Here is a 27,643-nt window from a genome sequence, read left to right as displayed (position 1 = left end):
CTCTGTAAAAAAAGTATTCAGGCCAGTAAGTAGGTTTTTATTAAGCATAAAATCATATCATAGATTAATCTTTTAATCATTCCTGTCAAACGCTTAATATGGTGATAAACGCTGTCTTTTTTTTATTTTATTAATTTGTTTTTTTCTGTTTTGCATTTTACAGTATTACATTCTGGTCACTGTATGCATTGTCAGATTTTGAATGCAAAATTAATAAACTTTACAAAAAAAAGATTTTTTGCAAGTGTTTTATACATTACATTACATTACATTACATTTGGCAGACGCTTTTGTCCAAAGCGACTTACAATAGTCAAGTACAATGTAGAATAAGTTTAAAGGTAAAAACAACTTTGGATAGGGATAAAAGGAGGTCAAAGGGGAATAATAGGATAGAGGAGTGAAGGAGAGGAAGAAGGAGATGAGGTCAGAAGTAGTTAGTGTGTTAGAGGTGTTAAGAGAGTAAGTGCTCTTTGAAGAGCTCTGTCTTCAGGAGTTTCTTAAAGATAGCGAGAGATTCTCCTGATCTGGTAGTAGAAGGTAGTTTGTTCCACCATTGGGGAACTCTGTATGAGAACAGTCTGGATTGCTTTGTGTGAATGTTTGTTTGATAAAGCGAGGCGACGTTCACTGGAGGAGCGCAGCGGCCGGGAGGTAGCGTAAGCCTTCAGGAGCGAGTGCAGGTAGGAAGGAGCCTGTTCTGTCATCACCTTGTAGGCGATTGTAAGAGCTTTGAATTTGATGCGAGCATCAACTGGTAGCCAATGGAGCTTTATAGATAGATAGATTTGAACTCAATAGACAGAATTAATGAAGCCAAAGGACCCCCTGTCCATAACTACTGATTTGATCCTCCGAAAAAATGGGGACAGTAAAGAAAATGTAGTGTTTCATTTCATTTCCTTTGATTGTTATTTTATTGCAGACAGTATCAACACAAGCTATTTCATGTTTTATCTATCTAACTTCATTTAATGTATTACTAATCATATATTATTCACTTAATAATTAGTCATGTGGTTTCAAACAGGAATGTTAACAGGTGATTGTAATCATGATTCGGTACAAAATTAGTATCCACAAAAGGACTTGAAATGGGCAGAAAATCTCCAGTTTGTATTGAAAGCGACAGGAATTATAACAAAGTCTAAATTACAATTACACTGTTTTTTTAAAGAAAGATAGAAAAGTATTTGCATATTCCGCCCTCTACAGGTATATAATATCATTAAACCTTGCAATAAATCGGGAGCATTTTCTTAAATAAAGGGTAAGGGCCCAAGCCAAAGCTAAACACTTGTGATCTCTGATCCCGTAGACGCACTGCATCAAAAACCATCATTTAACCATAGCTGAGCAAAACAGAAGCATCTTGTTAACTATAACTAGAAGCATCTCTGGGCTCTGAGGTATCCTTATACATTTATGTAAATTATATGCAAATAAATAAATTAAAGTGACCAGACAAAACATGAAATATTCTGGATTCTCACTCTCAGCCAGATACACGACTCCACTGCTCCACTGTTCAGTGCTGGGGGGGGGATTTTTACTCCTCTAGCCCACGCCTGGAATTAGGCCTGGTGACATTAAGTCCCACGGCATCTGCTCCAGAGGGTCCTATTTTATTGCAAAAACCTCTCTACAGGGACTATACAAGCTGTGTGTGCATACATTTCCACATCTCTGTGCATTTCACGTTCCTCAAGTCCTTGAATAAACTAAATAAATCATCGAAAAACAGTTTGGTGTTTAGAATATTTAAATCTACATTGTATAATCATTGTATAACTATTGTGTAATGTGACAAAGTGATACATTTCCATGCTGTAGATTGCTGTGTGTCAGTTGACTTTCCGTTTCCACATGCTCTAAATGCAATTACTGTGCAGATCACTGAGAAAAATGATATTATCCAGATCTCGAGTCACTCGTGGACGACGAGAGAGGCGAGTAGGAAAAAAGGGTCACGCCGGGACAATGGCTGATCTAGGGGAAAGGTCAGGTAGCCCCAGGGAGAGGTCACACAATAAAATAAACCCTGGAGGAGGGATTACCAGAACATGCTGAGCTGATTCTGACTGAATTGCTCAGTTTGTGAGAGAACTATACCGTATATAGAACTATAGTGTCTCATTAAGTTCACCATATTCTGTTTAATTAGCAACATTAAATACATTAATTAATTAATGACTCATAACTGGTATTTGTGATGCTCTGTATATCCAAATGTGTGTCGACACCTCTTCTAATGAATGTAATAAGCTTCGTTTTGCATCTTGTGAACACATTGATGATTTTCCCTGTAGAAAAGTACTGCCAATAGAATAGGACTCTCCAGAGCTGATAAATAAGAACCTGGGCTGTAAAGAGGGGTATAAAGCCCCCCAGCAATGAGCTGTGGAGCAGAGGAACTGTGTTCTCTGGAAATAAGCTGAGCTACGCACTACTTTTGTGGAGTTGTAAAGTTTTGGAGTTGGGCATGACGTAGGGTGGCGATCATCCAACATCCTAATGCACTTCTCCTTGAATGCAATCAAATCAAATACTCACAGCAATGATCCAAAATCTAGTAAAAAGTCCTGCTTGCACAGTAGAGACAGTTACCATATTTTTAACTGCTTATGAGGTGCTCCGGATTCGAAGGCGAACTGTCAATAAACATCTATTTTTTGGTGTATTCTCATACATATGGCGCATTTTTCTAAATTTCTTTTGGGATAAATAAAGTATCTATCTATCTGTCTGTCTGTCTGTCTATCTATCTTTAGGCGCCACTAGTAAGAATGTATAATTGAAGTAAATAAGAGTGTCGCCATGTTTCCCTTCTAATTCAGCAGGTCTCACTGCTGGGGGACGTAAGTAAACAAAACTGTAATTCTTAAAAAAAAAAAGCAAGCACTGGATGTTAACCTATCCAGATTTCTGAAAACTTTCTGAAAACTGTTTATCTAGGTGAGTAAAACGCTTCCGTATATTTACAGTAAGCTTAGAATTCCAGTATTTTGTGCAAGGGTAAGCGCTAGCCGTGGTTAGCAAGCGCTTAGCCAGCCCAGGTTAGCAGCACCAGTCAGCGCCGGTTAGCAGCGCTGTCCTGAGCTAGCTAGTGGTTCATTCCATGTAGCTTGTTTTAACACAGTCAACGCGCACACTACAGTCTGAATAGTGAAAAGAGCTAGTGCTGTGCTTAGCGGCTAATGCTAGTACTGCTCCAGCCTCGATGGATTTAACTTCACTAAAAACATTTATAATGCTGTCATTCAGCAGAGTGGCTGTAGTACACACTGTAGTACAGCCAGTGAAAAGAGCTAGCGCTGTGGTTAGCGGCTAATGCTAATACTGCTCCAGCCTCAATGGATTTAACTTCACTAAAAACATTTATAACACTGTACTTCAGCAGAGTGGCTGTAGTACACACTGTAGTACAGCCAGTGAAAAGAGCTAGCGCTGTGGTTAGCGGCTAATGCTAATACTGCTCCAGCCTCAATGGATTTAACTTCACTAAAAACATTTATAATGCTGTCATTCAGCAGAGTGGCTGTAGTACACACTGTAGTACAGCCAGTGAAAAGAGCTAGCGCTGTGGTTAGCGGCTAATGCTAATACTGCTCCAGCCTCAATGGATTTAACTTCACTAAAAACATTTATAACACTGTACTTCAGCAGAGTGGCTGTAGTACACACTGTAACACAGCCAGTGAAAAGAGCTAGTGCTGTGCTTAGCGGCTAATGCTAGTACTGCTCCAGCCTCGATGGATTTAACTTCACTAAAAACATTTAAAACGCTGTCATTCAGCAGAGTGGCTGTAGTACACACTGTAGTACAGTTAGTGAAAAGAACTAGCGCTGTGCTTAGCAGCTAATGCTAATACTGCTCCAGCCTCAATGGATTTAACTTCACTAAAAACATTTATAACGTTGTACTTTAGCAGAGTGGCTGTAGTACACGCTGTAGTACAGCCAGTGAAAAGAGCTAGCGCTGTGCTTAGCGGCTAATGCTAGTACTGCTTCAGCCTCGATGGATTTAACTTCACTAAAAACATTTATAACGCTGTCACTCAGCAGAGTGCCTGTAGTACACACTGTAGCACAGCCAGTGAAAAGAACTAGCGCTGTGCTTAGCAGCTAATGCTAATACTGCTCCAGCCTCGATGGATTTAACTTCACTAAAAACATTTATAACGTTGTACTTTAGCAGAGTGGCTGTAGTACACGCTGTAGTACAGCCAGTGAAAAGAGCTAGCGCTGTGCTTAGCGGCTAATGCTAATACTGCTCCAGCCTCGATGGATTTAACTTCACTAAAAACATTTATAACACTGTACTTCAGCAGAGTGGCTTTTCTGCTCCTAACTAGTTAAATTTATACATAAGGCAAACCGGATTAAAAGATTTTTGGGAAAATTAAAGGATTTTGGGTGCGCCTTATAGTCCAAAAAAAACAGTAATTTAACAAAATCAAAATAAACTCTTTTTAATACTCCTGATACCCTTCAGATACAACAATGAATGTGCTAAGAGCAGATATCCTAATACTAACGTTCCAATTTGTCCATACAGTGTAGAATGTTCCAGTGGGTATTCCAATGTGCCTTATTCTACAGTGTATATTTTGACCACAAATAAAACAAATTTCACCAGGATCATGTGCCCACTGATTTACTGCTCATTTGCTTTTATATCCAGATCCAGAGAGAAATAAGAGCTGGCTTCAAAATTAAATAAAATAAGTGAATCTCTTTTTTAATATATATTGAAATATTGTTTTAAATGGAAAAACTTCCAACCACTAATTTTAGAAAGATGAAAACACTTTTTCAGCAGACCCCATGTGTATCAACTCATTAAGTCATTTCAGAGTGGGTGCAGTGGCTGTGTTAAAGCAGGGCAGGGTGCCTCCAGGACCAGTGTAAAGAAACACAGCATCACACAGAGACTCACCATAGATATTTTGTAGCACAGAGCTTTTCTTCCCTGCAGTCTTGACGGGCGCAGACTGCACTGACGAATTGGTCTTTAGGTTACCGATATCAAGGTGGACTTTCTGGTCCCATAAAAACTGAACCACAATTGCTGTGACCTCTGCAGGCTCCGCCCTTTTTACACCTCCACACAACACTTCCCTCAAGCGTCTCCGAACACGGGATCTGAAAAAAAAAAAGTAGATAAAAATAAAACCATATAAATAAAACAATTAATTAACAGACTACATACTAGCTTTTAGGATCTGATCCATTCAGATTTAAAAAAAATCTACACACACTAATAAGTGGCTTTATTTTATTTTTATAATAAAATTTAGATAAATCAAAATATTTGAGCAACTGATTGTAAATACATGAAAGTTTTGATTTACGCTGTGATCTACTGTGAACTACTGGAACTACTTTTGCTCCACACTGTAGTATATATTAACATTTTGGTATTTTTTAGGACTATCACCATACAAAATACATAAAAATACATTATTTATAAAAATATGTTCTATATATTAAAATGTATTATTCACTAAAAACTAAAACTAACAACAGGAATTGTTTTTCTAAAGGAATATCCTGGGAAAACCTGGGGAAAATCTGAACGTATCCTTACTCTAGGTAAGAAGCTAATTTTAATAAAACATATTGAAGAGCAGTTAAAACTGAAACACAGGAGCTAGTATTGTGTCCCATCGAAGCTAACGAACGATGTGTATATTAACATTTTGGTATTTATTAGGACTATCACCATACAAAATACATAAAAATACATTATGTATAAAAATATATTTTATATTTTAAAATGTATTATTCACAAAAAATTAAAACTAACAATAGGAATCCATATTGACAATGTCACCTACTAAATAACTACAAAGCAAACTATGCAAATTCTTAATGTTTATTTAAATTATTGAACAGCAGTTTGTTAGACTGTATGGCTGACTAAGAGCTGTGAAATGATATTGCATTTTTTGTTTTTTACAGCTCTAGAGTGGCACAACTGTCTAACTGCTTCCTTGTCAAGTTTTGGATGCGCAACTAAGTATGCATTATTGTCCAATTGTCCAAGATCTCTTTAATCAGTTAAGATATCTTTTTAAGATGGACGTACTTTTATGTTGACTCTTTATATAAGCTGCACTGACAATGGTGATTCAGAAATACAGATTTTGTTTAGTCTCAGCCCTAGTCTCAATCTGCTGTGGGAAACCGGTCCAGACTGAGTTTAGCAACAGACCAGACAGTCTTGTGCCCAAGAGCAATGAAAAAAAGTCTAATAATACCAAGGTACACAGTGCGCCACAACAGTCCTGCTATTCATCAGACACAAAGACACAACCTTTCAGCAGTGTGTGTGTGTGTGTGTGTTAGCAAAGCCCAGCTTATCCCAGCAGCATGAACTTTTAACCGCTCTGAACCATACTCTACACTTACAGACCCCTACAGATCTCCCTCTGAGGTGTTGTTGTGCAAGTGGGCAGGGTGCCAAACCATGGTTAGAGAGGGCACATGTGGGCAACATATGGACACTTATATAGGATATATTATAGGAGTTTAATCACAGTACCAGACACACACACACACACACACAAACAAAGAAAACGCTATACTGTTTAAATTAAAACCTTATTGTTGAAAGAAATATCCTGAGAAAACCTGGGAAACCTTGTATTGTGTCCCATGACTTTTGGCATGCCCCATCGAAGTTAAAGAACGATGTACTGACGTGCAGGATGTGTGTGTGGGGTCTCCTGCATTAAGAATGTGGATGAGATTTCTGCCAGAGCCGCTTGTCTGATCTCAAGGACAATTCTAGCCAGATGCAGCCAGTCACAATCATTACCACCTACTGCACTGTCCACTGTGGGTGGTAGTAATGTCCTCTATGAATCAAAAAATGTTAAATCCTGCACAACTTTGTGATCAATTTACATTCTGTTAACTCATTGCATTTCTTGATCCAATGAGTTAACAGAATATGTCAAAGGAAAGGCATTACCACCCACAGTGGACAGTGCAGTGAGTGGTAATGATCGTGACCGGCGGCTTCTGGCTAGAAATGTCCATCAGAACAAACCGGCGACTCTGGCAGAAACAATTTTCCCCATCAGTGCAGGTCAGTCCTTGGCTTAAAAGGGATGTGACAAAAGTCATGGGACACGATAGTCCCTAGTCCTTGTCCCATGACTTTTGACATATGAGTGTATTTACAGACATACATGTACAAATCCGGCTTTAAATATGTAAATACACTGATATGCCTGAAGTCATGGGACACGAGACTAGTCCCTGTTTGGCTGGTAAGTAAGTGCTGCAACATTGCTAGGTTACCTGTATGTAGCGGAGTAATACATGGAGAGCTTCGGTTACAGTGCATTACCGGCTGATAATGGCACTCATAGATCGCCTCTCAGCCAATCACATTGCAGGGTCGGAACTAACTGTGGTATTATTAAAGATAGACATGAACAAATCCAGCTTTAAATATGTAAATACAGTGATATGCAAAAAGTCATATCAGTGTATTTACAGTGTATTTACAGACATACACGAACAAACCTAGAAATTAAAAACGCTGTACCTCCTCCATGCTGTCTGTATCATTCTTGCTGCTTGATTCTTCTTATGGAGACTCTTCCTCCTGTGCTCCTTCTCCTTTTCCACTCGTTTCTCTTTCTCACTATCTTTCCGTCTCTCTTTCCCCGCTTCAATCTCTTTCCCTTTGTTTTTATCTCTTTCCACAGCTCTTTCTCTTCCTCTCTCAGCTCCAGCTCCTTTCTCCTTCTCTTTATCAGTCCTCTCTTTCTCTCTCTTGGGTCTGGAAAGCTTCTCTGAGTAAGTGGAGGTGCTGAATTGCTGGGCAGGAGCGGCTGCAGCTGAGCAGCTCCTTCTGACTGCTGTTGGGGCTTTAGGCTGTGGTTCTGTGGAGCTTTCAGAGGATCCAGCTTGAGGTACTTTAGACCGAGCTGCTGAGGAAGCCCTCGAGTGGCTCCTGGAAGTCCTGGGCCTGGAGTGGACTGTAGTTCTGGATGCTGTGGTGGTCTCTGTGGGTCCGGGTGCTGGATGGGACCCTGGATGTGCTGGTCTGGCACTGCCTGGCCTGCTGGAACCAGCAGGAGAGCGACGCTCAGGCCTTGTACTAGACTCCTCAGATCCATGTGCTTCTATCACTGCATCTGATCTGCGCTTGATCGATGGAGAGGTCACTGGTGGGGTCAAGGTCACAGAGAGGTGAGGGGGGTCCGGTGTTTCTGTCTGCTTTCTGTGCTCTAACAGAGGGTACAAACAGAATACAGTTTAAAGGCTTGGAAACATTTTTAATATGAATACATTTTGCCTAGTATTGTATATGCAGTAGTTATTCTAATACAGGGTATCTGCACATTTAAAGCTCAAATTTAATGACTTTTAAAACTTTTTTAATACTGGTCACAAGAAAAAAAATCACAAAAAAAGAAAAAGAAATTCAGTGCACCTTAGAAAACATTACTGACTTTCTATTAGCAAAAATAATTTAAAAAGCTATCAAACAAACATAAAAGTACTCTGTTAATTAAAACTGTTAGACATTTTAACTGGCTTTAATGGCACATCAATTAATAAACCATTCACATGCCCATGTACACTATAGCTTCAATTTTATAAGAAAAATATTAGTCAAATGAATAAGGAGTACAAAAAAAAGCCTGTGATTATATTTTACTGTTTTGCAGTTAATCTCGTTTTTATTTCATGTTTATTTAAACATGCAATTAAATCACTTGCTTACATTTTTCACATTCCTTAATAAACATTTTAATGTCATCTCTAAATATGAAAAAAGAAACAGAAACAAACACCATTTATTTTAATAACTCAAATGCTTTTATAGAATCATTTATGTTTCATATGTTAAATCAGGATTTAAAATAGTAAAATAGTCCTCTTATCACAATGAAGAATAAACGTTCAGCACAGCTAAAATTAAACGCTTAATATGACTAAAATTCACTTTTCACTATTCATTTTGACTCCGATATATAATTTAATGCCTCCGCTCCTAAAATTCTAAGCATTCTGAGACATTTTTAGACCTTGAATATGTAAAACTTTAAACTTAATTTTAAGACTTTTTTCAAGGACCTGCGGGTACCCTATTCTAATGGCTGTGAAAAACTAAGGCAGGACAACATTTTTTAAAGCCAATAAATATTACATATACTAAATAACATTTTACATATTCCATTTTAAAATTTTATTCTGTAACATAAAAAAATAAAGTATTCTAGATTTAGACTAGTTATGTACATACACTCATTAATAAAGCATTAATTAAGTTATGTCTCAGGTAGATATGTAAATAATTACAGGTGTGGTCTGATTAGTCACTAGGTTTTGCCACAAGAGAGCAGAACAGTGCTTTCCCTGCTGCCCTATTAAAAAAATACTTTTAGAGGCTACGTTTGGGTAGTGCACCTCTTGGTGAGAGATTTCTGGGACTGCCAGAAATGCTTCCAGATGTAGTCTAAGACAACTTTTAATTTCCCTAGGATATTATTCTAACTTTAAAACATCTCAATTCCAACAACTCAACTTTTTCATCAGCGAGCATATTTGTATATTTCCTGTCACTTCCTGTTTACAAGAATCTGCAGCCAAACTAGATTTATTTTACTTAAAACCAGAGTTTTCTCTTTGAACAAATGCGCATTAATATGCACCGATCATGGACATACTATAAAAGAGTCATGACTGTAAAAATACATACCCTGAGGTTTTAGTTTCTTGTCCATCCTGCTCTGGCTATGATGCGCTTTTAAAGGTTTTCTAGGTTTGTGACCTTTGGGTGTCACCAGGTTTTTTCTGTCTATGTGAGGCTCCATCTCAGCCAATGGCGGCCTATTGTCCCCAAGCCGTAACAACGACATCTGTTTGTGCAGTCCTGCTTCAGCCAGTGAGTGCTGCTGTACTGCCTCACGCCGACGCTCCTCTTCCCTCTTCCTACAAAACACATTAAAACCTTAAATAAACATTATAACAGAATAAACTATAAGAGTATACATAAACACACTGGGTTATTTTTCTTATTTCATAACCACAATGGCAGTACTTATAACTGAACAATTCTTGCTCTAACCCACGGCTACTCCTACGATGGTCTTGTTCCGCCGAAATTTACGAGATATCTCAGCAGACCAGTTCTCCTCGCTGGTGACTGACAACATGCCCCCACCAGGCTCATTTTCATCACTCAATGTAAATGATGCCACCGATACACTCTGCTCCACACTAAGCTCCTGTTTGGACAACCTCTGTCCTCTTACATCTCGAGCCATTAGCTCTAGCAAACCGCAGCCATGGCTAAAAAATAACTCACTGAGGGAACTACGTTCCAAACTCAGAGCTGCCGAAAGACAATAAAAACCAAAAACAAGCAGACCTAAAAAACTACCAACTGCTCCTGGCTTCCTTCTCAGCCACCATCACGACTGCTAAAGCTGAATTTTATCACAATAAATTCAGCTCCCTCACAGACTCCCGGAAAATATTTGCTACTTTAAAATCACTACTGAACCCTCCTCCTCCTCCTCCGGCTACATGCCTTACTGCTGAAACACTTGCATCATTCTTTACTGGGAAAGTGGCAGCTATCAGCAACCAGTTCACTGATGTAACATGTAGCAGTCCTACTACATGCTCTGCAGCCCGGTGTCCCTCCACTGAAGGCGCTGCGCTCTCCTCGTTCACTTCTCTCACTGAGAACGAGACACTGGCTCTCCTAACACGTAGCCGTCCTACTACGTGTCCGCTTGACCCAATTCCCTCAAACTTCCTATAAACCATCGCACCTGCAATCATTCCGGCTATCACTCACACCATCAATGCCTCTTTAACTTCTGGTGTTTTCCCAACTGCTTTCAAACAAGCACATGTGACACCACTGCTTAAAAAGCCTTCTCTCAACCCCGCCCAGGTTGATAACTACAGACCGGTCTCACTACTACCCTTTCTCTCTAAAACACTCGAGAGAGCAGTTTTAAATCAGGTCTCTGGCTTCCTCTCCCAGAATGGATTAGAACCAATCTGGATTCAAAAAAGGACACTCTACCGAGACGGCTCTGTTGTCTGTGACTGAAGCGTTGAAAACTGCTAGAGCTGCAGGCCAGTCCTCAGTGCTCATTCTGCTGGACCTCTCGGCCGCCTTCGACACGGTCAACCACGACTTCCTCCTAACTATACTCTCAAACATGGGGATCTCAGACAATGTGCTGTCATGGTTCAGATCGTACCTCACTGGGCGCTCGTTCAAGGTGTCGTGGCAAGTACAGCCCATTCCCTATCCACTGGGGTTCCCCAGGGTTCGGTACTGGGTCCCCTTCTCTTCTCAATATACACTGCCTCTCTTGGTCAGGTTATCCACTCACATGGCTTTTCCTACCACTGCTTTGCTGATGACACCCAGCTATACCTGTCATTCTCACCTGAAGATAACTCAATCTCTGCATGGATATCGTTGTGTCTCTCTGACATATCCTCATGGATGAAGGAGCATCACCTTCAATTAAATCTCTCAAAGACTGAACTTCTGGTCATACCAGCAAAACCATCTTTTCAACACAACTTCTCTATAAGTATCGACTCTCTCTCTCTCTCTCACCGACAAAGGTTGCTAGGAACCTGGGTGTTATGGTTGATGACCAGCTCTCCTTCACGCACCATGTGGCCTCGGTTGCTCGATCCTGCCGCTTCGCGCTTTATAACATCAGGAAAATTAGACAGTTTCTGACGCAACAGGCCACCCAACTCCTGGTACAAGCAGTCGTCATCTCACGCCTCGACTACTGCAATGCCCTGCTAACTGGCCTCCCGGCCTGCGTAGTAAAACCACTCCAAATGATCCAGAATGCAGCAGCATGTCTGGTCTTCAACCAACTAAAACGGGCACATGTCACCCCGCTGCTCATTGAGCTCCACTGGCTACCAGTTGATGCTCGCATCAAATTCAAAACTCTTACAATCGCCTACAAGGTGATGTCAGAACAGGCTCCTTCCTACCTGCACTCACTCCTGAAGGCTTACGTTACCTCCCGTCCGCTGCGCTCCTCCAATGAACGTCGCCTCGCTTTGCCAAACATTCACACAAAGCAATCCAGACTGTTCTCATACAGAGTTCCCCAATGGTGGAACAAACTACCTTCTACTACCAGATCAGGAGAATCTCTCGCTATCTTTAAGAAACTCCTGAAGACAGAGCTCTTCAAAGAGCACTTACTCTCCTAACACCTCTAACAAACTACCTTCTACTACCAGATCAGGAGAATCTCTCGCTATGTTTAAGAGACTCCTGAAGACAGAGCTCTTCAAAGAGCACTTACTCTCCTAACACCTCTAACACACTAACTACTTCTAACCCCATTTCCTTCTTCCCCTCCTTCACTTCTCTATCCCTTTATTTCCCTTCGACCTCCTTAAGCCCTATCTAAAAATGGGTTATCTAAATTCCTATTACTTTGTACTTCATTATTGTAAGTCGCTTTGGACAAAAGCGTCTGCCAAATGAAATGTAATGTAATGTAATGTAATGTAATGCTTTAGATCTAAGCAGCTCTGTGTTTTACATTGTTATATAACATGTTGAGCGCCATGCTTCAAGTGGAAAAAATGTGTTTTTAAATGTGTGTAATAGAAATCTGTGTATGATACTATACAGACTTGTAGAAATATAAATGTGTACTGTTATGTTTATATCTCAGACGACACCTTCAGTCTGTGCTTTACTGAGCAGCAAGTGATATCATATTATCTTTAATGATATTTGACTTTATTTGACTTTGTCTTCCATAAACATTATTTCTTTATTTATTATGTATTTTTTTTGGCATGACTAATATTAACGTCACTTGATCTGTTTTAATGTTACCTAATCAGCATTAACATTTATCAATCTGACCACTTTTATTTTGTAATGGCACTTTTAATTTAATTAATATTGTTGACTTTCCTTCTTTTAAATAAATAGTTTGAATCATATTTTATTCACGTTTTTTATTACGTTTTTTTTTGTATTTTCTAATTTGAATGACTGTTGTGTATGGAAGGTGCTATATAAATAAACTTGCCTTACCTTGCTTTGCTTTTTATAAGTAATAAAGCAGCATTATGGATTTGACAAATTGAGGAATACTACTGTTTGTGTGTTCTCCAATATATTAGAAACCATTTAACTTATCTTTAAAACAAACAGACAAAACAAAAGAAATGAGAAAACGAGAAAGAAAATGCTTTAAATGATGGAGCGAGCAAATTCCTTTGAAGGAGATGCTGGAGAGACTATGCTCAGAAGTGTGTGTGTGTGCGCGTGTGTGTGTGTGTATTCATTCATCCTGTCGGTTGACAGATTCTAAATGTCACATGAAGCAGCTGAACGTTGGCCAATTAATAGAAGAGAATCTTTCTCGCGCTCTCTCTCTCTCTACCTCCTCCTCCCTCTCTCCCTCTCTCTCTCTCTTTCTAGCTTTCTATCACTCTCTCTCTCCCTACCTGCCTCTCTCTTTGTCCGTCTCTCTCTATTGGCAGTAGGAAATTGATGGTGATGCTTGATCATACTGCACATCAGACAGGCAGATTAATGAGCGCGCAGCTAGCAAATATTCACATATTAAGGCTGATCCAATATTCATATGTACAAACCATTCATCATGTTAAGCAGTGCACTATCTGCTCTAACATTTAACAGATTATTCATTTCACTCTGTTACTAATTGAAATGTAGTGAAACCTCTGTCGCATCCTCTTAAAACTGACGGTTTGACCAGCAATCTAATTACCTGCAGAAATAAGCTAAATTGTGGAGGAGATGGCTGCTAGAGCTGATATGATACGGTCAAATAAATTCAATTTTTGATAAAGTTGTTGCAGTTTCGTTATGTAAAAGATTACATGATTATTTAAACAGTATTAAACAGAACATTTTTACTGTGTAAGCAAATACTAAAAAAAAAAAAAAAAAAATTACAACATTTAATTTTGTGCAAAATGCATCTACCCAGATAACATGCTTCTGTGAGACCTCTATGGTGATGGGACCAGGAGGGGTTAAACAACATATACAAAGCCACCACACCACAAAGCCATCAAACCAAGCTAAACTGCTTCAATTTTTGCACCAGGAGTGGCATAAAGTTATCCAAAAGCAGTGTGTAAGACTGGTGGAGGAGAACATGCCAAGATGCACGAAAAGTGATTAAAATCAGGGTTATTCCACCAAGTATTAATTTCTGAACTCTGAAACTTTATGAATATAAACTTGTTTTCTTTGCATTATTTGAGGTCCGAAATATCTGCATCTTTTTTGTTTTTCTCATTTTCTGCAAATAAAGTTTGGGAGAAATGTTTTCTGTAGTTTATAGAATAAAACAACAATGTTCATTTTACTCAAATATAAACCTATAAATAGCAAAATCAGAGAAACTGATTCAGAAACTGAAGTGGTCTCTTAATTTTTTAAACTTTAGAGACTGTGATATTTGTTACTTTGGGGGGAAAAAATACATTCAAACCTTTTATGGCACTTTTTCAATACTCGACTTGAATGTATTCAATGTATGCTTTTTTGTGTTTTTTTCATTAGGAAACTTCAGTACTTTCTTTAATACCTACTTACTTTTACTACCTACTGTTACTGTTTTTAAGCAAGCTGATTATTCTCTTTGGCCAATCAGATCTCTTCATGGTTACATGTTACATTTTATTCCATAGTTACTCTTTGCAATGCAAATAGCCACAAACCAAGAAATCAGAACATGATTCTTTCAGGAGTATCCACGGTTACTTTGTCATTGCTGTGAAAATGGTAGTGGCTGTGTTTTGCAATGTCATCATTTACATTTTGGGGGCAGAACTGTGGAAGTGGAAAAAGAACCAGGTACCAGATGCAGAAAAGTAAGTCAGGAAGCTCTGAAACCATGCAGTGAAAAAGAGCCATCTGACTGAACCATTTGTGTGTTTGTTTCTCTCACTTGGCTGCATCTTTTCGGAGCTGCTCATGTCTCATGAGGAGGTTCTTGCGCTCTTTGAAGGCTCGGCGGACCTTATAGCCTTTATAGAGGGCCTGGATGGTGGAGGCAGCAATGTCCTGGATGGCGGCGATGGACATGGCGCCGTGCTCCAGCAGAAACTGAGTCACCTCCTGATGCTCTCCCAGTAAAGCATAATCCAGAGGAGTGTACCTAAACACACACACAAACACAGTGTGATACAAATTACATATTGTTTACTGAAAAAATAAATAAATAAAAAAAGTAAACTGTAGTCCAGGAAAGGCTTTCGACAGGATATTGAAGTACGCTCTCAGGAGCGTTAATGAGGTAAGAATGTTGGATGATCTCCACCCCTAACGCAGGAATGAGCGTTATTGTGCTGTACAATACCTCTCCTCTGTATGCTCCATGTGGTTGGGGAACGCTCCACATCCCAGAAGAAGCTTCACAGCATCCAGATAACCATTATTGCACGACCAGTGTAGCGCAGTCCTCCCCTTACCACACACACACACACACACACACACACAGACACACATACATCTGTTGAATATGTTATACATAAAAAATAGAAAAGTGCAGGACTTTTTTTTATATATATAACTGTATTTCTAAGTTTTCCCATTTTCTTCCCAATTTACACAGCTGACCACCCAACCCACTCATTAGGACTCCCCCTATCACTAGTGATGCATTGCCGAGTAGCATCACAGCCCAGTCGGAGAAAAGCACAGCGACTCGGTTCTTATACAACAGCTCACAGACACCTTGTACTGTGGACATCACCTTTTGGAGTGATGTGGGGAGAGAGCGCCATCTACGAACCTGGAGGGAGCAGGGCCAATTTTGCTTCCTCTGAGCGGCGGCATCTTGATGGCAAAGCTGTTAGGACATGTTTTTTGATGGTCCCTATAGCTTATAGTAGTGCGTCTCTAAAAATTTGAATATCATTGAAAAGTTACTTTATTTCAGTAATTTAGTTAGAAATGTGAAACTAATATATTATATAGATGTATTACACACAGAAAGTGATGTAATTTAAGTGTTTATTTATTTTATTGTTGATGATTATGGCTTACAGCCGAAGAAAACCCCCAAAAAATAAGTGTCTCAGAAAATTATAATATTATATAAGACCAATTGGTATTTTTGGCAGTGTGGCCAGTGTGCCAAGTCCTGCTGGAAAATGAAATCCGCATCTCTAACCTGCACTGTTGAAAATATTGGTAATCTAAGCCTACAATAACTAAACATAAGCGCTTTACTAACCCGAATAAACATTTTTTAGAAGAGAGATTAACATCCAGTGCTCGTTTTACTTTAAAAGAAAATGTTTTTTTTGTAAATTACAGGGTTTTTTTTTTACTTACTTAGTGATGACACCCTTGTTCCTTACTTGTGTAGCTTAAAATTGCGCCTTATATATGAAAATAGACCAGAAAATAGTGGTTACTTATAGTGCCTGTAAAATATGGTACCTATAACCTATTATACTCTTATGGTCATGACCATTTTGCCTATAAATGCTCTCAAAAACTTGATGTGGAGCTCTACCTCCTTGTCCTGCATGTTGGGGTCAGCGTGGTGTTGGATGAGCAGAGCCATGCAGTTAATATAGCCAGCGTAGGCAGCACACTGCAGGGGTGTCCGGCCAGCCTGATCCTGCAAGTTTGGACTGATCCCATTCTCCATTAGCACCTCGCACACCTCCGCGTTACCACCTAGTGCTGCCCAGTGAAGAGCAGAGTGGCCATCTATGTCCACCAGGTCCACACGCGCCCCACCTGAACACAAATACACAATGCACTTCTGCCAAGCACTCATACATACCTTCAGTTGTTATTTTATATAAATTAACCTACAGTATGTTATATGATAATGTAACATATTTTATTAAAACTAACAAAATAATAATATGTATATACAGACAAAAATCACAGTCAAAACATTATGAGCAATTATGTACAATTTATTAATGCTGGTTTGCAGCTCGTATATCAATTAACCACTGTTGGAAGACACTTGTGAATCAGGAGCATCCAAAAATCCATGCAGTTTTGGAGATGCTTTGAACCAATAATGATCTGGACCTAACATCTATCCATTTTCCCACTTCCAATGCATCGAGTATAAGTTACAACTGTCCAGTTATTGTGTGAACCATATACAGCTCTTGAAAAAAATAAGAGAGAGCTTAAAAACTATGAGTTTCTTTGATTTTACCAAATTGAAAACCTCTGGAATATAATCAAGAGGAAGATTGATGATCAAAAGCCATCAAACCAAGATGAGCTGCTTGAATATTTGCACCAGGAGTGGCGTAAAGTTATCCAAAAGCAGTGTGTAAGACTGGTGGAGGAGAACATGCCAAGATGCATGAAAACTGTGTTTAAAAACAGGGTTATTCCACCAAATATTGATTTTTAAACTCTTAAAACTTTATGAATATGAACTTCTTTTCTTTGCATTATTTGAGGTCTGGAAGCTCTGCATCTTTTTTGTTATTTCAGCCATTTCTCATTTTCTACAAGTAAATGCTCTAAATTACAATATTTTTATTTGGAATTTGGGAAAAATGTTGTCTGTAGTTTATAAATTAAAACAACAATGTACATTTTACTCAAACATATACCTATAAATAGCAAAATCAGAGAAACTGATTCAGAAACTGAAGTGGTCTCTTAATGTTTTCCAGAGCTGTATAGGTCTTAGATCTTGAGACATCCTGTTGGTGTCTAATAGCCTTGTTATTCTTTTTATCTATGTATTAGTATGTGATGAGTATGTTCCCATAGCCCAAACCCACCTTTAATGAGTGTGAGAATGACATCTCTGTGGCCCATCTCACAGGCACGGAACAGGGGAGTGTGTTTCATGACGTCCAGAGGATCCACCATGCTCCCCTTCTCCAGCAACAACCTCACCGTGGACACATGGCCTGAGAGTGCCGCTGCATGGAGCGCTACATAAACACAAACACAATATATATATATATATATATATAGTACCAGTTAAAAGTTTGACTCAAAAGGTGTTAAACAGACCATAATACTCTGTGAAGCATTTAGGTGTCTCTTATGTGGTTTTTGAGGCTGGTAACTCTGATGAATGTATCCTGTACAACAGAGGGAACTCTTGCTCTTCCTTTTCTTGAGCAGTCCTGATGAGAGCCAGTTTCATCATTATGACGTTTTTGATGGTCATTGTGACCGTACTTGGGGACACTTTTTTTTTATTGTTTAAGATTGACTGAATATAAGATTTTTTTTTTAAAATAATTTTATTTCCAATTTTTTCTCATTTTCTCCCCAATTTACACAGCCAATAGCCTCCGACACATGTGAAGTCAATCACCGCCTCTTTTTGAACTGCTGCTGATGTAGCGCTCGGAGAAAAGTGCAGCAACTCGGTTTCGATACATCAGCTCACAGACACCTTGTGCTGAGCGACATCACCCTTTGGAGTGATGTAGGGAAAAAGCACCATCTACCTACCCTCCGGCAGCTGATGGCAAGCTGCATGAACAGGATTCAAACTAGCAATCTCCCGATCATAGTGGCAGCACTTAGCCCGCTACACCACTTAGAGCCCCATGACCTTCATTTCTTAAAATGATTTTTCTTTACTTAGTTGAGTAGTTCTTGCTATAATATGGACTAATTGGAACATTACTCAAATAGAGCTGTTCACTGTATACCAACTCTACCTCTTCACAACTTAACTGATGCTCTCAAACACATTAAGAGGCAAGAAATTCAAGTAATTCAACTCTTCACAAGTTCAGCAGAGCTGTTAACTGAAAGCCATTTCAGGTGACTCAGGTGTCATCTAAGCAAGAGATGCTGCTTTAAAGAATCTTAAATAAAACATACTCTGGTTTGTTTCACACTTTTTGTTTACTAAATAATTCTTTATGTTTTTATTCGTAGTTTAAATAAATTAGTATTATTAATCTACAATGCAGAAAACCACTGAATTTAAGAAGTGTCCAAACTTTTTTGACTGGTACTGTAAAAATAACTCAATGTACAACATTGTAAATAATGTGCACTACTGCAAGTCCTTATATTGTACAATAAGTTAATAACATAATTATTGTGACAGGCCTATTCGTTGCTTATTCCTCATATCTGCCAAGCTTATTAACATACAGTATGTCTGCATATTTAATGAGACAATAACATGCCTGATTAAACAGGAAATTGTGACACTAACCATAAAGGGCAGGAAACCAGTAAAGAAACCAGCAGACAAAATGTAATTAAAATATAACAAAAATATTGCATTGTAGCCAACTAACTTTTTCTCCCTATACCATTCAGTTCTACTACAAGTAGATTATGTGCAGATATGTTTTTGCCGCTTACCCGTTCCTCCATACTTGTCGGCCATGTTGATGTCCAGGACATGTCCCTTGAGTTCCAGCATGGTCTTGATGACATCATCACTGCCCTTACCAGCAGCCCACATGAAAGCGGTCCTGCCTTCCAGATCGGGCTCGTCCCGCACTGACGGGTGCTTCAGAAACACCGCCACCGTGTCCTGACACACAAAACCAGCTGTAAGCGGGGTCTAAAACTTACGATAATGCTGTAACTGTGAGCGTTACTTCAGTGCATTATACTATACAACAGATGCATAGTTACATACAGTGCCCTCCAAAAGTATTTCCAGGTATTTACATCTGGATCTGATGCACAGTTCAGAAGATAGCACCTTCTGTCTGAATCCACACCTTTTTTTTGTGAGCAAATTATTGGAACATGTGACTATCAGGTTTGTTTTTTGCCCAGGTGTGTCCTGATACATCAATTATTCAGGCTTTGCATTTATAGTTAAAGGAGTAGCCAACATGAAATCCATGAAAGCGGACTATGGGTGAAAAACAAGCAATTGTAAAGCTGAGAGATAATGGAAAGTATTGGCCACAGCCAGTACAACTATTTGGAATGTCCTCAAGAAGAAAGTCATCACTGGTGTACTAAGCAACAGATGTTGAACAAGTAGACCAAGGAAAACCACAGCAGTTGATGACAGAAAAATTGTGAGTGTTGTAAAGAAAAACCCTAAAATAACTGTTAGTGTCTTCAGTAATAACCAACAATCAACTAATCACAGAAGACTTCATGAACAAAACTACAGAGGCTTTAACAGAAGATGAAAAACACGAATTATTAATTATTAATAGAAAGCCCAGTCTGGGATTTGCCAAGAGGTACAGAGATTATGGACTGATGAGACAAAGATTTACCTTTACCAGTGTGATGGAAAGGCTAATATTTGAAGAAAGAAAGGATCTGCTCATGATCTCAAACATACCAGCTCATCTGTGAAACACAGTGAAGGTAGTATCAACCGTGCATCAGATCCTAATGTAAATACCTGGAAATAAAAGCTGAAATTTGTCTCATATTCATCTTTTAATATCATACCCAAATGTTTTTAGTGTACAGCAGAAACAATGGAATTAGCCTCACGGTTCCAGTACTTTTGTAGGGCACTGAATATAACCAACATAACCTACCTATATAAGGTATGCTAATTAATTCTGTTTTTTTTTTTTACATTTAGGACTGCAAGTAGCTTAATACAGTATAATAAGAACAAACATTTTTGGTAAAAAACACCAAAAGCCTTTTGTGTACTATCAATTGTGTTCCTAATGATAATTTATTACATAGTAATTTACTGAAGTAATAATAATAAAAAGTAAAAAAAAAATCATGAACATTTAAAATCAACCTTTCTATTATGGAAGATTTGTTTGCAAGGTCTGTGTTTGTGATCAAGTTTAAACGATTAATCTCTTAAAAGCACCTCAAAACACATTTATACATGGGAAATTACTTACAGCGTAGTTGCTCTGAGCTCCATAGTGCAATGGTGTGGCTCCCTGGCTGTCTGACGGAATCATGCCGGACTTATTCCTCTCCAGCAGCAGATGAACGATCCGTGCATGGCCTTAAACACACACGAGCATTCAACAAGATCAGGATTCACACTTATGCAAACTGATTCAATTAGCACTCTGTACACCCTGTAGAACCTTTCTGTTACTGTGAATAGCTAAGATAATCAAGGGTTTTGATTTGCTTGTCTTACCAGCATATGGGTGTCACATTTCCGGGGATCCCCTGTTTGTTTTGTTTGCGACTGTCTTAGTATTAACACCAAGCTTTGTTACCACCTGTGAACTCTTACATATTGCCTATTATATTCAAGAGTGTCTGGTCTCTTCCTCTATTCTTACAATAAACACTTTCTCGGTCATTCAGATCTTATCTTGACCTCCACAGTTCCCCTGAATTGACATTGTTTAATTTAACACTGCAGAAATGACAACTTCCTATAGCTTTTCACTGCTTTGTGGGAACAGATTAGATTCATTTCCAAGTCTAAAGACAGTTGCTTAGAGGAAATCATGTTTGATCATTGTTTTAGTGCAATTAAAAAGAGTCAGAAAAGCTTGGAAACTTGATCCAGCTGACAGTTTCTGATTACAGCTGGTGGCATTGTTTGCCAATCAAGTCCTTTGCACAGGCCACATTGACAATATAGTTTTTTTACTGGTTTAATTATTAAAGACCATGCAACCATGCATTAAGAAAAGTTTAAATGCTGTATTTGATTGTTTCATTAAATACAGAGGCTGTGTTTACTACTTTTCAATACAAAACAACAAAATGTGTCAGGGGCCAAGGAATTTACTGCTGTTAAAGTTAAACTTTCTTCCATCACGCATGGACGAGTGCAACGAATCTGAGATAGCTGCCTTTAATTCTGCAGCGAAATTCTACTGGATCCAGATGTCATAGTTTAACTCATGACAGATGTAGCTCAGACCATATATGTCACAATAAAGGCAATAACTGTCGTAAATATTGACCACACAGTCACACAGGGCCTGTTTTCTACATTTCTATTGTGTTAGATTCTGTTTGATGTCTGTGTGTATACGGTTTATGTAAGAAATACGATTCAATACGGCAAGATACATGACAATTTTCCAACCTCTCTTTAGCACTGAGAATGAATAAAGATTTTGTTTTTTAGTAGGCTTTACAGTAAATCTAAAAACAAATGGTTGGCTCATGCCACTGATAAGATCAAAGACACTCATCCATCAATCAAGCCATCATCTTGTCTTTTTCTTCCTAGTCAGGGTTAGGGAAAGTCCAGTCATTTCATGACTTTTCCATGCCTTCAAGGCAAATTTTCATGACCATATGATTTTTCATGACCAAAACACTAGTGAAGACATGGACGATAAAAACAAAAAGCAACTAAAACTATACTCAAAATTTACTCCATAATATTAGGCCTAAAAGAATCTAATAAAAATGCTGACACAATCTTTAATAATAAAATCTGGGTCAGATCCTGAGAGTTTCATTCTGCATGGCTAAATTACTGAATTAACTTTGACATATTTGTTACATCTATATAGATTTTCTCCATAAAAAAAAAAGTCTTTTTCAAATTTCATGACTTCTCTAGGTTTTTCATGACCGTACAAACCCTGTAATTTTAATAGTCGCTAGTTATTTGTTATTGCACTAACATTTTTCTCACCTGTGTACTGTATATTAATCTGAATACCCAAAGGATACCCATGCAGGCCCATTAAAAAAACACTGAAAGATTATATTTAAAAGATAAACTTTTTCCAAAACTGATAATGAGAGTATTTTAATGTTTCGGGTGTTAGGCAGCTGCTTAGAGAAGCCCATGGCTGCTGATCGTTTATTATATAGATATTTTCAGCAACAGCTGGAATTAATGCATTTCCACAGAATTTATTTTGTAATTTGTTCCTCCATCCTACCTATTTGTTTGTGCTAATCCTTCAACAAGCTGCTTTTAATAAACTACCTGTGCACTTTGAAAGTTCTTAGTACCTTGTTTTTAATGTCAGGGCCCTCAAAATTCTACCAATGAAGTGTAGAGCTACTTTGAGCTTGTTAACTGTGTAAAAATAGCTTTTCTTTGCATAGAAAACACTATGCCCCTATTGCTATCACTGTAAGCCTGTTGGAAGCATCAGCTTAAAGTGCTATATTTAGGAAAGCTGGGGGTAAATGGAGGTGGATTATTTGAGAAAAGTTTGTACTTTTTATCATGTTTCACTAAAACACAAGTCAGTTTTACACCGGATTTCTCCTTTAAGAAGCCCAAACTTCTAAATTATGCATCTTTCCTTTTTTTTTTTTTTTTTTTTTTTTTTTAAGGCAATTAGTTAGTGACTTCTAGTCACTAATATCTATTCACAGCAACAGAAATTTTTATTTGTCTAAACTTTTGCAAGACCCTGGCTTCATACCCAGCAGTGCTGCCCAGTGCAGGGGTGTCCTGAACAAGTTGTCGTAAGCTGTAACGTTGCAACCGTCGTATGACGTCAGGACCTCCACCACCGCCTCGTTCCCATCGGCCACAGCAAAATGAAGCGGGGTCCGCCCCTCATAGTCCTGCCAGTTCAACAGGGACTCGGTGGGAGCGGCTTCCTGCAACACACACCCACATATTACACAGTACGTACACACAGTAAGCTTAGAGAGCAGACTGGGGAACAACTCAAGACAGCTTGGGGGAATTTGGGCAGCATTATGTGTTTCAGACACACAGTCTGGAGCTGGCAGACATACAATTGGCAGTAAATACATAGTCATGTGACTAGAGGACTTTAGAGAAGGGAAAATCAATGCCTATTTTATAAAAGGGAGTCATACTTAGGAATGCATTTCCTTAGCCCAAAGGCTCCAAAGTCATGTGACTTCTGACGGAGTGATAATTTGAGACTGACCAGTTAACTAAATTCTAAAAAAAAAACAAAAAAAAAAAAAAACAGACAGACATCAAAGTTATTTACTGTAACTGAGTGCAATTTAAAGCAGCAGTTACTAAGATTTTTCCAATGAATCTAAAGCAGTAGCATTCATGTGGTATTGGGAGGATAAAATCTATTCAAATTAATAGCATTAGTAAGGAACAATCATCTGTGTCAACATCTAAGATATTCATTTTAAAACATAGTGGTCTGGTAGTGAATGAACAAACTGAACAGCATACTGTATACCACTTAAACTTTTCCAAAAAAAAATTAAGTTTGCCTTATAATCTGGTGCACTTTATGTATGAATTTTACCAGTCAGGTATTAAGGAGCAGTAAAACCACTCCACTGAAGGACAGCTTTATACAGTAGTTTCACTTTTTCAGTATCGGGGCTGAAGTAGCATTAACATTAGCCGCTAACCGCTATTTCCCCGTTCATAGATGAATATTATCATTCAGTAGCCTGCTGCTAACCCCGGCTAGCACTGCTGGAGTAGCATTAACATTACCCGCTAACCACGCTCGCTATTTCCTCGTTCAGAGGTGAATATTAGCAACCTGTAGCCTGCTACTAACTCCAGCTAGTACAGCTGGAGCAGCATTAGCATTACCCACTAACCCTGTTAGCTCTTTCAGAGTTCTGAGGTGAATATTATTGGCCTGTAGCCTGCTCCTAACCCCGCCTAGCACTGCTGGAGCTGCATTAGCATTACCCACTAACTGTGCTAGCTCTTTCGATACTCAACGGGGAGTATATCGGACTGTAGCCTGCGCATTTACTGTGTAAAAAAAGCTACGTTCCTAAAACTCAGGGTTCTTCAGTGTAGCTCTTTCGGGCGACACAAGCCGCTAACCGCTAGCATTTAGATACTAGTGCTAATGCTCCAGCCTTCCTGCTGAAGAAATTCATGAATCTAAGCTGTAAATAAACAAAAGCACTTTACTCTCCTAAATAAACAATTTTCAGGAGAGAAATCTGTGTAGATTAACATCCAGAGCTCGTTTGATTTAAAAGACTTTTTTATTACAGTTTTGTTTACTTAGCTTATCTTTACTTAACTTAGTTAGCTATGCCCCAAGACCACCTGCTAAATCAGAAGTTCCTTATAGCGTCTTTTAAAATGCGTCTTATAATCTGGTGCGCCTTGTATGAAAATAGAACCAGTATGTATGAAAATAGACCAGAAAATAGATGTTCATTGATGGTGCGCCTTACAATATGGTGCTCCTTAATATGTGAAAAATACGCTACTCAAAACTGCAGAATTTAACACGCAGAAATGTATTCAGTTTAACCTGCATAAAAAAATCGTAAACATACAAGGCCCTATCTTCCACCCTGCAAAAGGCTCATTGCGATGCTCATTGCTATCTTACAACCCGCCATCATTTCATATTTGTGCCTTTTGCCTGCATCTATTTAAATAGCAACGGGGCTTGTGAATATATCTATGCCGATGGGTATGGAGGTCTGGATATGAGGAGTGTTTAGATACATTTCTTGTGTATTGCTATCTTCGCAACAGAAAACACAAATCCGCCACTAACTTAAAACAATGTAGGCAGATGTCAGGCGTTCATTGCTATCTTGGCCAAAGTGTGTACACCCCCCACACACAAACAGAGATGCAGCAGTGCACAGACCAAACCCTTACATCAACATTTCTATTCCTTGTAGTAATAGTGTATGTGTGTGTGCTCTTACCAGAATGCAGCGCACAGTGTGTGTGGCGTTAGGGTGTTTGTTGTGAGCTGCCCAGTGTAGAGGGATTTTGCCCTCGCTGTCTGGGATCCCGATGTTTGAGTCGTGTTTGATCAGCAGCTTTACATGCTCTGGGTGGTTGTAGAATGCACTCCAGTGCAGTGCCGTCTGCTGCAGAGACAAACACACACACACACACACACACACACACACACAAAACAATACATTCAGTTTCAAAGCATGACAGAATTTAGTTAATATCTATAGTACTTAAGTATTTGTGAAAAATTAGGACACCTAATGAAAAAAAAAGTCATAAAAAAATGTTTCTTGCAAAAATTCTAAAATATAAATCACAGGACGCAATAGTTACTTTTACTGGTAACTACTTACTTTTATAGTGGAGTAACTCAGTTAGTAACACAGTTACTTTTTTGGAGAAGTAACAAGTAACTATAACTAATTACTTTTTCAAAGTAACGTGCCCAACACTGCAGGTAGCTCTTTTCACAGTTGATGTCAACTGACAGCAAGCCTGGTCTTCAACCAGCCAAAACGCGCATTTGTCACCCTACTGATCATTGAGATCCACTGGCTACTGGTTGCAGCTCGTATTAAATTCAAAGCTCTTATGATTGCTTACAAGGTGATGACAGAACAGCTCCTTCTTACCTGTACTCACTCCTAAAGCTGCGCTTCTCTAGTAAACGTCGCCTCGGTTTACCAAACACTCACACAAAGTAATCCAGACTGTTCTCATACAGAGTTCCCCAATGGTGGAACAAACTACCTTCCACTACCAAAGCAGGAGAATCTCTCACTATCTTTAATAAACTCCTGAAGACAGAGCTCTTCAAAGAGCCCTTACTCTCTTAACACCTCTATCTAACTACCTTCCACTACCAGATCAGGAGAATCTCTCACTATCTTTAAGAAACTCCTGAAGACAGAGCTCTTCAAAGAGCACTTACCCTCCTAACACCTCTAACAAACTACCTTCCACTACCAGATCAGGAGAATCTCTCACTATCTTTAATAAACTCCTGAAGACAGAGCTCTTCAAAGAGCACTTACTCTCCTAACACCTCTAACAAACCGACTAACTACTTCTAACCTCCTTTCTTCCTCTATCCCACTATTTCCTTTTGCCCTCTTTCAGGCACTTTCTAAAATACTTTGTCTTGAACTTCTATGTCCTCTATTGTTTATGTACTTGATAATTTGTAAATAAGTCACTTTAAATAAAAGCATCCATTAAATGCAATAAAATGTAATGTTTAAACATACAATAATCACCAACAAAAAGAAACATGATTGGCTGTCATAGGAAATGTGTGCAGGGAGAAGGATTTCTTTCTTGTACACCCTCTTGCAGATGAAACGATAGAGCATAACCGTTAGTGCTGTAAGATGAATCAGATTTTGATCCTTATCGTGAAAAAACTGCAAAAAAACACATGGTTATGTGGCATAACGTAGGCTGCAAGGAAAAGTAAGGTAGGTCCACAGCGGATGGAACTCACTAAACTTCTTAACCTGGGAAAAATAAGTGCAACCTAGCCAAGTGCCAAAAAGAGTCTAAATTAATTTAGGATCTTAATTTATCATGTTTTACATCAATACCCATTCTGCATAACCAACAGAGTTTGCGCATATTGCTTTATTTGTCCATATTTGTGCGTTCACTGCTAACGTCTATGGAGTTCCACCTTGTTCAATGACCAAACAAGCTGAACATGACCTCACATCTCCAAGCAACAAATCAGGAAAAAGACAAACATCCAGCATGGGCACAATGCCTTACGTAAAGTCTGACAGAGAACAAGTATTTTCTGCAATGGGCCGGGAAAGCAGCTTAATCACGAGAACTCACAATTCTGCTTATCAAATTATTACAAAACCAACAGATCCAGGCGGATGAGAGCTTAAGAACAACAGATCTCCTTCATGTGGCTAAGAGGGAATGCTCATGTAACCGCAACACACAGGCGCACACTCGCACACACTCACGCACATTCAGTGAATGGTGACTTAAAAGCCTTAATAACAGTGTAAGCTTTAAGCAGTTCTGTCTGTGGAATGAGATGGTAAATGATGGCGGCTACGAGGAGC

The 27,643-nt window shown here is 38.8% G+C and overlaps 1 protein-coding gene across 2 annotated transcripts in view; it reads right to left on the bottom strand.

Moving 5' to 3' along the window:
- invs (inversin) overlaps nt 1-27,643 on the bottom strand; it is a 60,175-nt gene that overhangs the window by 6,121 nt on the left and 26,411 nt on the right. For both annotated transcript variants that reach the window (XM_007229449.4, XM_007229451.4), the window contains exons 6-16: nt 25,535-25,702; nt 23,320-23,500; nt 20,851-20,960; nt 19,367-19,541; nt 17,806-17,961; nt 16,554-16,783; nt 15,390-15,496; nt 14,979-15,188; nt 9,728-9,960; nt 7,562-8,249; nt 4,940-5,145 (exon numbers count right to left, since the gene is read on the bottom strand). In XM_007229449.4, coding sequence (XP_007229511.2) covers nt 4,940-5,145; nt 7,562-8,249; nt 9,728-9,960; nt 14,979-15,188; nt 15,390-15,496; nt 16,554-16,783; nt 17,806-17,961; nt 19,367-19,541; nt 20,851-20,960; nt 23,320-23,500; nt 25,535-25,702 — 2,464 coding nt within the window. The remainder of the gene's footprint in view (nt 1-4,939; nt 5,146-7,561; nt 8,250-9,727; nt 9,961-14,978; nt 15,189-15,389; nt 15,497-16,553; nt 16,784-17,805; nt 17,962-19,366; nt 19,542-20,850; nt 20,961-23,319; nt 23,501-25,534; nt 25,703-27,643) is intronic.

This window comes from Astyanax mexicanus, chromosome 1 (assembly GCF_023375975.1).
Source record: "Astyanax mexicanus isolate ESR-SI-001 chromosome 1, AstMex3_surface, whole genome shotgun sequence".
Classification (NCBI taxonomy): domain Eukaryota; kingdom Metazoa; phylum Chordata; class Actinopteri; order Characiformes; family Acestrorhamphidae; genus Astyanax; species Astyanax mexicanus.
This window is presented reverse-complemented; position numbering and strand designations above follow the sequence as displayed.